Source organism: Drosophila subobscura, chromosome O, assembly GCF_008121235.1.
Source record: "Drosophila subobscura isolate 14011-0131.10 chromosome O, UCBerk_Dsub_1.0, whole genome shotgun sequence".
NCBI classification, from domain to species: domain Eukaryota; kingdom Metazoa; phylum Arthropoda; class Insecta; order Diptera; family Drosophilidae; genus Drosophila; species Drosophila subobscura.
In genome coordinates this window covers 6485554-6496268 of record NC_048533.1, presented here as the reverse complement: position 1 = coordinate 6496268, position 10715 = coordinate 6485554, and the positions used below count along the sequence as shown (strand labels likewise).

The window sequence follows — 10715 nt, the reverse complement described above, 5'->3', positions numbered from 1 at the left end:
ACTCCTCTTCTGTTATCCCCAAAAACTCATCCACAGCAGTCTCCTTGACACAAATATGAGCATGATTGCTGCTACTTTTCCGCAGCTCTAATATAAATCTTGAAGACACCGCATCGGGAAGGTCAGAATAGAACAAATGTCATAAAAATGCACAGTGTAATCAAACGAAATTTAAATATTTTTGTCATTTTCGCAAGACAAAATAATTCTGCAGCATCCCGCGATCCATTCTAAAAGAGCGCTGAAGGACAAACCAAATCAGATTGAAAATTGTATTGCACTTGAAATGGCCATAATATTCAATTGATCGGCGCGGCGTCTATGTAGCTAAATATTACGTATACGTAATGCATTTTATTGCTTGTACAAATGGTATAGGGTCTGGTCGGTGATATATGAATTCTGATAACTGCTAAACCGACGACCCCAGGCCCCCCTCACCACCATGACAACAATGGATAATCCAGGGGTCATAAATCTGCTAAAGCGCAGGCACCAAACGAACTGACGAACTGTCGTCGTGGTCGTCGTTGTTGGTCTGTGGGCAGCTGCCACATAAATATGGCAAAGATGCAGCAGCAACCATTGCAATGGCTGAGAACTGCAGCGAATTTGAAATTGGTATAAATTTCTAACAACGTTCTTGCTTCGCCCACAGTTGCTGTCGACGAGTGCCCGAGTGAACCACGTAGCCGAAGGATTGAAAGGATATCAAAATCACACACGGGGAATATAAACATTCTCATCCTCATTTCGGACAACATTATGCAAGTCCATCGTTGCTGCTGTGGCGTCTTGGCAGGTGAGTCTTGGCCAATGCGTTCTGCTGACCCAGACCCACTCCCAGTCCAGCAGTAGGCCCAGGTCTGGGGACTGAGGCGGTACTCAACAGTAACGAGCGATCGGCTGTCCGCCCCATCATTATTAGCACTTCCTTTTTGGAGGGCGTCTGTCTGTCTAAGTTTTTGCTGCCTTGCATATTTACGATGCATGCGTCTTGGGGCAGTGCCCAGAGCTCGAGAGATTGTTGTTGGCAGCCAATTGATGTTGGAGTGCGTTATTGTTGCAATACGCACAGTGGAATAGGACACCAAAATACCATGTAAAAGGTGCATTAGGCTACGAAATTACAGAGTAATCGGAGGGCTGCTGAGGCTGTCTCTTCGCCTCTCATTTCGAGAGTCATCTAACTCTTTCTCGATTCAAACTCTATGGAATATTGACTAAATCTCAAGTCTTACTTGTACCACTGTGTGCCGCTGGCTGAGTAGGAAGCTGATAAATAAAGATCGCAATGCAGAACCGTCTAAGACGCGCGCTATCAGACCGCTAGAATCGCAACGTACTTGGCCCTAATACGGACACGAAACTCTTCACTTCACTTCGCTTCGGTTTTGCTGTCGATCTGTGGCTGTGGCGTTCATTTCGATTTTGTGCGTCGACTGGCCCACAGCACAGAGCACACGGAGCACACTCTAGGCCACAGTTTCCACTCCCACTCACGATAATCGCTTTCTAATGTTTGTTCCAGTTCTGGTGCTGCTCTGGAGCGGAAGCTTAGCCCAATTGCAAGTCCAGGTGAGTGTGCGTGTATGTCCCCTGGAATACATTTCTTACCCATGAAACGTGTTCTGTTGAGCAGGCTCAAAGTGGCTACAACTATGGAAGGCCGGAGCTGGCTAGTGCTGGAGGTGTTACCGCCGGCGGAAGACTCACCCCGGGTGCCTATCCCACAGGCACAGCCTTGCCTCTGACCCCAGCACCCGCAACGACAGCCTATGGAGCGGGTTTGTTCCCTTCTCCCGCTGTGGGTTTTACGCCAAGCGGACAGGCGACGACTGCTTTTGGAGCACCGGCCGTTGTTGGCGGAACCGGAAGTATCCCAAGGAGACCATCGCCAGGGGGCATTGCTACAGCGCCCTCTCGCAGCGGACCCTACGGACCACAGACCTCCCAGTACGGAAATGCCCAAGTCTCCGCTGGACGTGTGCCAAGTGGAACTGGCGACGGTGGCGATTACAGCGATGGAGAAGGCGACTATTCGGCCATTCCGGGTACACCAGGTGTGGATTATCCCGTCTACGCACAGGTGCCACGCACAAACTTCGATTGCACACAACAGCCCCTGCCCGGATACTATGCGGATATCGAGGCCCAGTGCCAGGTCTTCCACATCTGTGCCCTCAACCGGACCTACTCCTTCCTCTGCCCCAACGGCACGGTCTTCAGCCAGGAGACACTCGTCTGCGTGTGGTGGAACCAGTACGACTGCGTCTCGGCCCCCAGTTTGTACGCCAACAATGCCTACATCTACGACTATTCAGGAGGAAGTGGCGCCAATGTCAATGCGAATGCCTATCGTCAGGGACAAGTCGGGGCAACGACAGCATATGGAGCACCTGTGTCGGCCACTGGAACTGGAGGCGTTGCCTTAAGAGCCACTGGAGTGCCCCAGGTGGCTGGCTACAATGCAGGTCGCGGATCCTATCCCTCGCCCACACCCACGCCTGCGGCACAATCACAATCCCCTTACGGCGCAAGTGCTCTAATTCGTCCTGCCATTATCCCAGGCAATGTCCAGGCTTCTTCTGTAACCAATCGACTGGCACCCGCTGGCGCAGCTGCTGGTCTCCTGGCCACAGCCGCCGGTGTCCTGCCCGACAATGGAGTGGTCGGCTTCGGGCAGCAACCGATTGTGGCAGGCGGCAACCGTGAATATTTGCCGCCAGCGAATGCAGGGCAGCGTCAACGAGGCGCCGCTTAGGAGACCCTCTGGCACTTGTACCCGGTTATATGGCAATAGACACTGTGCACACCTAGGCTTAGGCGATAAATGCAACATCTTTCTAGATTGTTAGGAGCTCCGAAACACACACACACACACACACAATTTAGTAACAGATTCGTTGTACTTTCCATTCCATTTTAAATATACCATAAAGAATGTTTTTTACTGTGAAATTGTTGAAGTTATTGTCCCTTTTTATGTCATTATGTCAATTTTAGATCGTGGAAATACCCAAAAGCTCTTCTGTACTCTTTTTCTATCGCATTCCATTCCGTTTTTATTGTAGTGCACTAAGAAAATCGAATTGCAATGTTTGCTTGTCTTTAGAGAGTGCCAGTTTCCCCTCTTTCAGCAGCTTGTTGTATTCCTGCTTGAAGTCCAATCGAATAAACATGGGCTTGCCCTTTTTCAGCTTGGGTTGTCCTGCTTTTGGCAGCGGTATCGTCGGATTAAAGGCCATTTGCGTGCTGTCAAACTCTGTAAACAGTTCATGTGAGGTGCTGGAGAAAGGCAAAAAAAACAAATTAAAATTAAATTAAACAAAGGCAAGGGTTTACTCACAGTTTGCCAATATCCGTGGGCAGTGCTCCGTCACCCGAGGCGGGCACACCATTGGCAATGTGCATAGCCAGGCGCCGCACCGTAGGATGATAGTGACGTGCCAGAATGGTCAGCTCGTACAGCGACGTTGCAGCCGCATTGCAGTACTCGGGATCCTCCAATTCTGGATCATAGCGACCCGAGCCAATGCTGCAGTCCGTGTCTAGCAGAGTATCCAGCACAGAAGTCAGCTGGAATGTCTGCTTAATGGTTCCCAATGTCGCCAGAGTGCCATTGTGCAGCAGATACAAACTGCCTGTTAGAAGACGCTTCACAAAGGCCATCAGACGCTGTTGGCTCATGTTGCGGCGCCGCTTGACCAGCACTTCATCGAGAGTGCGCAGAATGATGGTAAAGTCAGCGTGATTCTTGCCCGCTTGCACGGCCAGCATGTTCCTATAAAAGTGCTGATAGAAACGTATAGGATCAATGTTCAGGACCTCGCCCTGGCCGGAGAGGATAACAAAAATGGTTTGAATGCAGTGCAGACGCTCCCGATAGCCCAGTTCGTCCTGCTCCTCGAGTATCTGATTGAGCACATTGATAAGGTCAGAGAAAAAGTCCAGATTGATGACATGCGCAAATCTGTAAGAGAAACCAAAAGATTAAGACGGCTTCAAGGGTGACAACAAGAGAACAAACTCACTCTGCCAGGCCTTCCAGAATGGCGCTCAGCACACGCGATGTGGGATCGTTCTTAAGCACACGAAAATAGATTGTGAATACCATTTTGATGATCTCCGTGAGCTTCTGTAGCTTCACTTGCTTGTTCTCCTCAGCGCGGGTCTCCTCCAGCTCCTTGTTCAACTCCGTTAGCTTCTTTCTCCGCTTGCGTTCCTTCTTGGACATGCTGATCAATCGCTGGCGATGCGATTCCAGCTTCTTTTGCTTCAATTCGTTCTCCTTCTCGGCATCCAGATTGACATTCTTGATCTTGAGACCCATCATGCAGGTGATGCACTCAACATGGACATTGTTCTGCTTCGTTTTGATCAGATTATTGATGCGACGCACAATAAACAGAGTCATATCCAGCTTCTTGTCGTTGGCAAAGAGTGTGCGAAAGCATTGATTGACGGCTTGCCGCATGGTGCCATAGTGGCAATTGAGCATGTAGACCAGCAGTTGGGCAATGTTCTGAACGTAGTTGAAGTACGGATGGGCCTCCAGCAGCTCACACATGCACTGAACAGCCACGGTGGCCAGTTTCACGGTTTGCGGATTCTTCAGGCCTCCTCTTTTGTTCACCTGAGCCGTGAACTGTTCCATCTTCTGCAGAAACTTCTTGAACTGCTGCAGCAGCGCATTTTCAAAGGTGACTCGCTCCAGGGTGGCCTTGCGCACGGTTTGCATTTTGGTATCTATTTGTCCCACACGATACTCGGGCAGAATGTCTTTAAAGATCTCCGTAACCGAGATCATGGCCAGCTTGCGCACAGGCATTAGGTTGGGCAGACCGCTGGCAGGGTTTATCTCGTCCATCAGCTCGTACAGGGCATGGAAGTTGCGCATCTTATCCTCTGGCTTCTCCAGCATGCCCGAACAGATGATTCCGATGCGATACTTTTGACGCTCGATCTCCTGCTGGCGGGCAATCAGCAGATCTGTGGTGGAAATCATTTTCTTTGTGGGCACTATCGGAGCTGCAGCCTCATCGTTCACCACATCATCATCGCTATCAGTATATACACTCTCCTCGTCGTCCTCCTCTTCGTTAACCTCCACATCCGAGTCCTCCTCTTGCTTCTGCAGCTTTGGCTTGGGCACATAGTCCACTTCGGTGCTCCTGGTTATAATCTCGCCATCCCTGGACTTGATGGGCAACAGATTAACCTTGATCTTTTGCGTTTCCTCTTCCTTTTTGCTGGCCGTGGCGTAGGCCATCTCCAGGCCTACAGACTGCTGCTGATCATCCACATCCTCGACTGTCTTGGCCTTCCTCTTGCGCTTGTTTTCATTGAGCATCGCAAGATCATCGCCATCCAGCATGTCCGCAATGTTATCCAGCAGATTATCATCGTCACCGTCGTCGTCGTTGTCAGCCTCCAGCGGAGCCAATCCCAGGGACGATAATTTATTGTGCTTCTTGCGCTGGGCCAAGTTATCTCGCTTGTGTGCCTTCTGTGAGAATATACTAGGTCCCTGATCGCGTTTTGAGCGCAAGTTTTCCTTTTTTTGTTTTATCTTATTTTGTTGCTGTTTTGTGAGCGGCGTTTTCTTCGACTTCAGATGGGCCGCACGCTTCACAGAGCTGATTTTCACCTTTTTCTGCCAGTAGAAAGTTTAATTTGAGTAATGTGACTTTAATAATGTAAAGTTAAGTACTTACCACCCCCATTATATTTTATTTAATTGATAAATCGTGTAAATAAAATAACTAAGTTAAATGTTGATTTCGGAGCACATGGCAAATGAATATGAGGCTGCCACACAGCCGCGAAATGCAACAGCTGTATTGTGGGGATGCCAGATCGTTCAAATTAGATCGTTAGACAGCGTTGCCACCTAATTCGTCGTGTCACAAGCAAAATAAAAACAAAGCAAAATAAAGGTAAATAACAATAATTATGTCCGACGATGAAGAGGATTACATGTCCGACAAGTTCCTGGCGGGGTAAGTATTTCTCAAACATCTCCAACTATACTATAATGCTCCAATTGCAGCATGCAGGATGTGCGCCCCAGTTTGGTGCAAGATCGCGGGAAAAAACGCGCCATCAAAGTCCAAACCAAGCGGCAGGAACACCAAAAGCGGCAGCGCGAGGCTGCTGCCGCCACGTCCAATGTGAACAATGAACGGCTGCAGCAGAATCTCAACAAGCCGCTGGCTGCGGACAACAAGGGATTCCAGTTGCTGGCCAAAATGGGCTACAAGGCAGGCAGTGGTCTGGGCAAACAGGCGGATGCACGCATCGAACCCATTGGAATAACCATAAAAAACGATCGTGGTGGCTTGGGAAGAGAGGCAGCCATTGCGGAGCTAACTGCAAAGCGACAGGAACTACGAAGAGCTCATCTGCTGCACAGGGCAGGCATTGAATCGAGCGAGGAGGTCAGCACAGAGGCGTACAGAAAGAGAGCCATGCAAAAGGCAGAGGAACGCAAGCTTCAGTACGATATAAGGCGATGCCAGCAGACATGTGAATCCCTGGATGTTGCCGCGAATGTGCAAGAACCTGATCTAGAGTTCTTCTGGCCTCCCAAACCAAAGGAGGAAGAGGAAAGCGACAGTGAAGCAGAGCAAGACAAGCCCGAAGCCGAAGAGGAGCTCCCAAAGGAGGAGCAGTACAGTGCCTTCGAGCAGCTGGAACTGCTTACAGGCTACCTTCGCACAGCCTACACCTTTTGCTACTGGTGTGGAACACGCTACGACAGCATCGAAGATCTGGATACCAACTGTCCAGGCCTCACCCGCGACGATCATTAAATTAGAATTATTAGAATCATTAAACAAACATATAAGTTCACAAAATTTCTGCACGTTTACAAGTAATTTACAATAATACGTAGTCAAAAAACATATAGCGGTGTGTTAGGGTTCGTTACTGTATACAAGAAAGGTCTATAGACGAGTTGGAATCGATGTGGGTGTGTGGGCTGTGTGTAAAATGAGCAGTGGAGACGCTAAACGCGACCCTCTAGTTTCTGTATCAGATCGTGAGTGCGTTCGATGACGCTGTAGATGAACGGCCGCTCCATGGGATCCGTGCGCAGCATATAATTAATCAGGTCGTGCATGTCCTAAAGATAAAAATGCCAGAGATTAGGAAAAGGAGAAAAGTATGGAGAAGGTTCCCCCGTACCTCTGTATAAATGGAATCCTCTGGAATGTTTATATTGCCGCTGAGCACGGCCAAGGCAACGCTATCACCACGCTCATAAATGGGATCGAATGGGGAGTTAAAGTAGCACATGGCATACAGCACACAACCAAGGCTCTGCAAGAGAAAACTATTAACTAAATGTTCAATCATCAACAGAACTAACCACTCACCCATATATCCGTTCTTTCGTCAATGGTGCAGTAGCTTTTGACGGTAAACAGCTCCGGGGCACGATACACAATTGAGCTCCGCTCCTCGGCCTCATCCTGCAGACGCTGGGCATCCGATTGGCCAACAATCTGCAAGCGTGCCTCCGTCATGGAGCCCAGATCCACGATAATGGGCTCAAAGGAATCCGATAAGCATATATTGGCAGTTTTCAGATCACGATGGGCCAGCGGCACAGGCTTGGCCTCATGGATGGCTTTGACACCCTCGCAGACGCCCAGAAAGATTTGCACAATCTGTGCCTCGGGCATGTGGTCCTGCTTTCGAGCCCGCAGCTGCAGATGATCCAGAAGTGCGCCATGCTTGTAGTACGGCAGCACAATGTACAATGTGCTCGTTGTATTGATGACGATGTCAGCCTGACCCTTTAGCTCGTAATCAACGACCCGGATCACATTTTCCGAGTCGATTTTCCTGCAATTTTCAATCTCCCGCAGCGCAATGTTCTGGTCGTCGATGCTGTGGCAGGTGATGCGTTTTATCGCGTAGCTCCGTCGGGTGGTGGGATTCTCCCCAAGGTCTATCAGACTGAAGCCCCTGTGCACAGATACGTATAGATAAGATATTTCCAGATTCATGCAACAGAGAGATTGTTTCAGAGGTTACCCTTGTGCCAGCCTTTCCCGAATCGTGTAGCGGGAGCCATTGATGTTGAGCGTCTCTTTTCTGCAAAAGCAGCCACGTTTCATAATCAGGGTCCAACCAATGCTTTGCATTTTGTCTCTATTAAACTATATACTTGATAATTTTAAGGCTAACAACTAGTTTAATTCATATACAAAACCTAAATATAAAACAGTTTGGTGCCATTAACATGTTCATGCGTGGCAATGTTGCCAATGTGCAGTGATTGTGAATTGAATAAGTGCTGTTAAGTGTTTGCTGATTATGATTTTTATGAGTTGAGGCTAAGCAGTATTGATATTGGTAAAATTCTATTTCATTAAATATATTTTATCAATAAAAATGACTGCATGATGATTATTAATTAGAGATATCTAAAATCATGAATTTGAAACCGCATAATCAGAAAACATATTCGCGCTTCGCAGCTGTTCCAGAGACAGGGCTGTTATTGTGGACATGTGGCTGCAGAGCGTTGCCACCTGGCCCTCCATGGTTTTGCGGATTCCGAAACAGTAGTAAGACATTTATTTAATTTAATCAATGACAACAATGGAGGAGGAAGCCTGGCAGGATTTGATTGGCATCAGCGCAGACCCGCCCGACGGACGCGAGAAGTGCGAACAGTGCAAGTGAGTGGGAGGTGCCTTAATATGCCTCTAAAATTTCAAAGTCATTGTGGTGCTTCTCTTTCTGCAGGCGACCCGCTGTTGTCTGCTGGTGCTCCGCCCTACCTCAGCCACCGCTGGCGGTGGCCTCGCAAATTGTGATACTACAGCACCCTGCCGAAGAGAAGCGTTCCCTTCGCACTGCCTTGATGCTCCAGCTGGGCCTGGAGCCGGGAAAATGCGTTGTCTACAAGGGCAAACGATTTCCCAATCAAAAGAACTATGCGGAACTGCAGCAAATCTTCGATTCGCCACAGACGCTGGTCCTCTATCCTAGTAAAGATTCTGTGCCTTTGGAGGAGATCGATCGCAGTGCCGGTCCATACACTTTGGTGCTCATCGATGGAACCTGGCCACAGGCAAAGGCCATCTACGCCAGCAGTCCCGCCCTGCATCGACTGCGTCAGGTGAAGCTCATATCAGTGGGCATCAGCGACTATATCATACGCACCCAGCCCACGGAGGGCTGCCTGAGCACTCTGGAGACGGCAGCGCAATGTCTGGCCGTGCTCGAAGCCCAGCCAGAGCTGCGAAAGATGCTAGTGAACCCGCTACACGCCCTCTGCAAATACCAACTTGACAACGGCGCCGTTGAGCATCAGTCGAAGGAGTTCCTGATGAAGACCAATCAATATCCCAAGCCCATTGGCAAGAGATTGAGTCGCCTGCTTAACCAAACGGTGTGTGGAGCCGCCGAGCAGGAGGCGTGATAGAGAAACGGACACAAATGAGTGTAGTTTATGCTTTGTACGTAGATTTATAGAGAGCTCTGTGCACGGCCATAGTAATATTTAGCCATTTAATACAAATAATTTGTAATTTTCTACCCAAAATGTAGTAGTTTACACAACTGGAATGTTCCTGGCGTCTGTGAGGGCGCGCAGGACAACGCACTTGATGATGGCATAGCCTCTCTCACAGGCATTCGCTTCGTCCTCTAATGGATTCAAGTTTTTGAATGTATTTGGAATACATTTTCCAGCGTTGGGTTACTTACTTCCCTGTTTCTCACAAGCTTCGATGGAATCTCCAGTGGCTGGCCAAACATATTTGCGCACAAGATCCGCATTTAGTTTGTAGTTATCCATTAAGCCGGATTTTTCAAAGAAGCAATGGAAATAGCACTAGAAATATTTCAGCCAATAGAATCTGGTATCAAAAGTGTGCTTTGATTCCCCCTTACCATGCTTGTTTTATCCTTTTCATCTGGCAGAGCTCCTGTTGTATTGAACTGAAGGACATTGGCTGAAAGAGTCGATCTATTAATACACCCAAACTATGATCCTTAAGATCCCTCTCCCGACTCACACATTGGTGTGATAAAACTAGCGTTGCAGTTCCGCATAACTTCATCGAGATCCACATAGCCAGCTTCCCGAGGGGCTTGTGTCGTTGTGGAGATGTCATCCACATCGCCATCGAAACTGTCATAGTTTATAATGAATATGTCGCCATTGTCCTTGGCATGATCCTGCAGCGCTTTTATAGTGCACAAACCGAGGCTCAACAGAGCAACGACCGCCAACGTTTTAAACATTATGGAAATCATTTCGAACTAAACTGATTTCTGGTTTGGTTTTTGCTGGGGATTGATGCCCTTTTATAGGAAATTTTGATGGTTTGGAACATGCAATGCACAGTTGCTCCAATTTGTTATAATATTTGCGGAAATTGGCCAACAATGCAAACACACAAAAGAAACACATTTCACCCCATAGATTGCCCAATTAAAATCATCTATTGTATGCCCCGCTTACCATATGGAATCAAATTCTCATCCGCACATTGCACTCGGATCGATTTGAAAAATGCATGCATTTCCTGCTGCTTTTCCGGATCATCGGGCACAATATCCTGGCCAAAAACCAGCATCAAAGATACAAAACCAAACACAAGAATAGCACGAAACATTTTTCGACTTACTGACTGGTTTATGGGAAATACGGAACCCTTTTATATGATCTTTCGATATGTGATCGTGTG

General features: G+C 48.2%; 6 protein-coding genes across 7 annotated transcripts; 3 read left to right on the top strand and 3 right to left on the bottom strand.

Moving 5' to 3' along the window:
* Positions 1 to 643: 643 nt before the first annotated feature.
* LOC117898895 lies at positions 644 to 2936 on the top strand. Its single transcript, XM_034808578.1, has 3 exons — positions 644 to 802; positions 1532 to 1578; positions 1643 to 2936. The coding sequence occupies exons 1-3, from the start codon at positions 766 to 768 to the stop codon at positions 2762 to 2764; spliced, it is 1206 nt and encodes a 401-aa protein (XP_034664469.1). The 5' UTR covers positions 644 to 765; the 3' UTR covers positions 2765 to 2936.
* Positions 2937 to 2994: 58 nt separating this feature from the next.
* LOC117898890 (nucleolar complex protein 3 homolog) lies at positions 2995 to 5831 on the bottom strand. Its single transcript, XM_034808572.1, has 4 exons — positions 5718 to 5831; positions 4035 to 5656; positions 3350 to 3973; positions 2995 to 3288 (listed from the first exon to the last, which is right to left on the bottom strand). The coding sequence occupies exons 1-4, from the start codon at positions 5724 to 5726 to the stop codon at positions 3066 to 3068; spliced, it is 2478 nt and encodes an 825-aa protein (XP_034664463.1). The 5' UTR covers positions 5727 to 5831; the 3' UTR covers positions 2995 to 3065.
* Positions 5832 to 5893: 62 nt separating this feature from the next.
* On the top strand, positions 5894 to 6908 carry LOC117898898 (G patch domain-containing protein 11). The gene is made up of 2 exons (XM_034808580.1): positions 5894 to 6002; positions 6053 to 6908. Exons 1-2 carry the CDS (start codon positions 5956 to 5958, stop codon positions 6813 to 6815), a joined length of 810 nt encoding a protein of 269 aa, XP_034664471.1. The 5' UTR covers positions 5894 to 5955; the 3' UTR covers positions 6816 to 6908.
* LOC117898896 (serine/threonine-protein kinase 16) lies at positions 6830 to 8241 on the bottom strand. Its single transcript, XM_034808579.1, has 4 exons — positions 8047 to 8241; positions 7383 to 7977; positions 7192 to 7326; positions 6830 to 7129 (listed from the first exon to the last, which is right to left on the bottom strand). Exons 1-4 carry the CDS (start codon positions 8154 to 8156, stop codon positions 7013 to 7015), a joined length of 957 nt encoding a protein of 318 aa, XP_034664470.1. The 5' UTR covers positions 8157 to 8241; the 3' UTR covers positions 6830 to 7012.
* A 289-nt stretch (positions 8242 to 8530) lies between these two features.
* LOC117898899 (DTW domain-containing protein 2) lies at positions 8531 to 9701 on the top strand. Its single transcript, XM_034808581.1, has 2 exons — positions 8531 to 8696; positions 8764 to 9701. The coding sequence occupies exons 1-2, from the start codon at positions 8608 to 8610 to the stop codon at positions 9440 to 9442; spliced, it is 768 nt and encodes a 255-aa protein (XP_034664472.1). The 5' UTR covers positions 8531 to 8607; the 3' UTR covers positions 9443 to 9701.
* LOC117898900 (general odorant-binding protein 84a) lies at positions 9458 to 10646 on the bottom strand. Of its 2 annotated transcripts, none has more exons than XM_034808583.1 (4): positions 10490 to 10646; positions 9916 to 9977; positions 9730 to 9856; positions 9458 to 9669 (listed from the first exon to the last, which is right to left on the bottom strand). In XM_034808583.1, exons 1-4 carry the CDS (start codon positions 10641 to 10643, stop codon positions 9575 to 9577), a joined length of 438 nt encoding a protein of 145 aa, XP_034664474.1. In that variant the 5' UTR covers positions 10644 to 10646; the 3' UTR covers positions 9458 to 9574. The 2 variants fall into 2 exon arrangements, with proteins under 2 accessions (XP_034664474.1, XP_034664473.1); XM_034808582.1 differs by lacking the exon at positions 10490 to 10646 and adding an exon at positions 10041 to 10327 and having other exon boundaries at positions 9459 to 9669.
* Between the last annotated feature and the right edge of the window lie 69 nt (positions 10647 to 10715).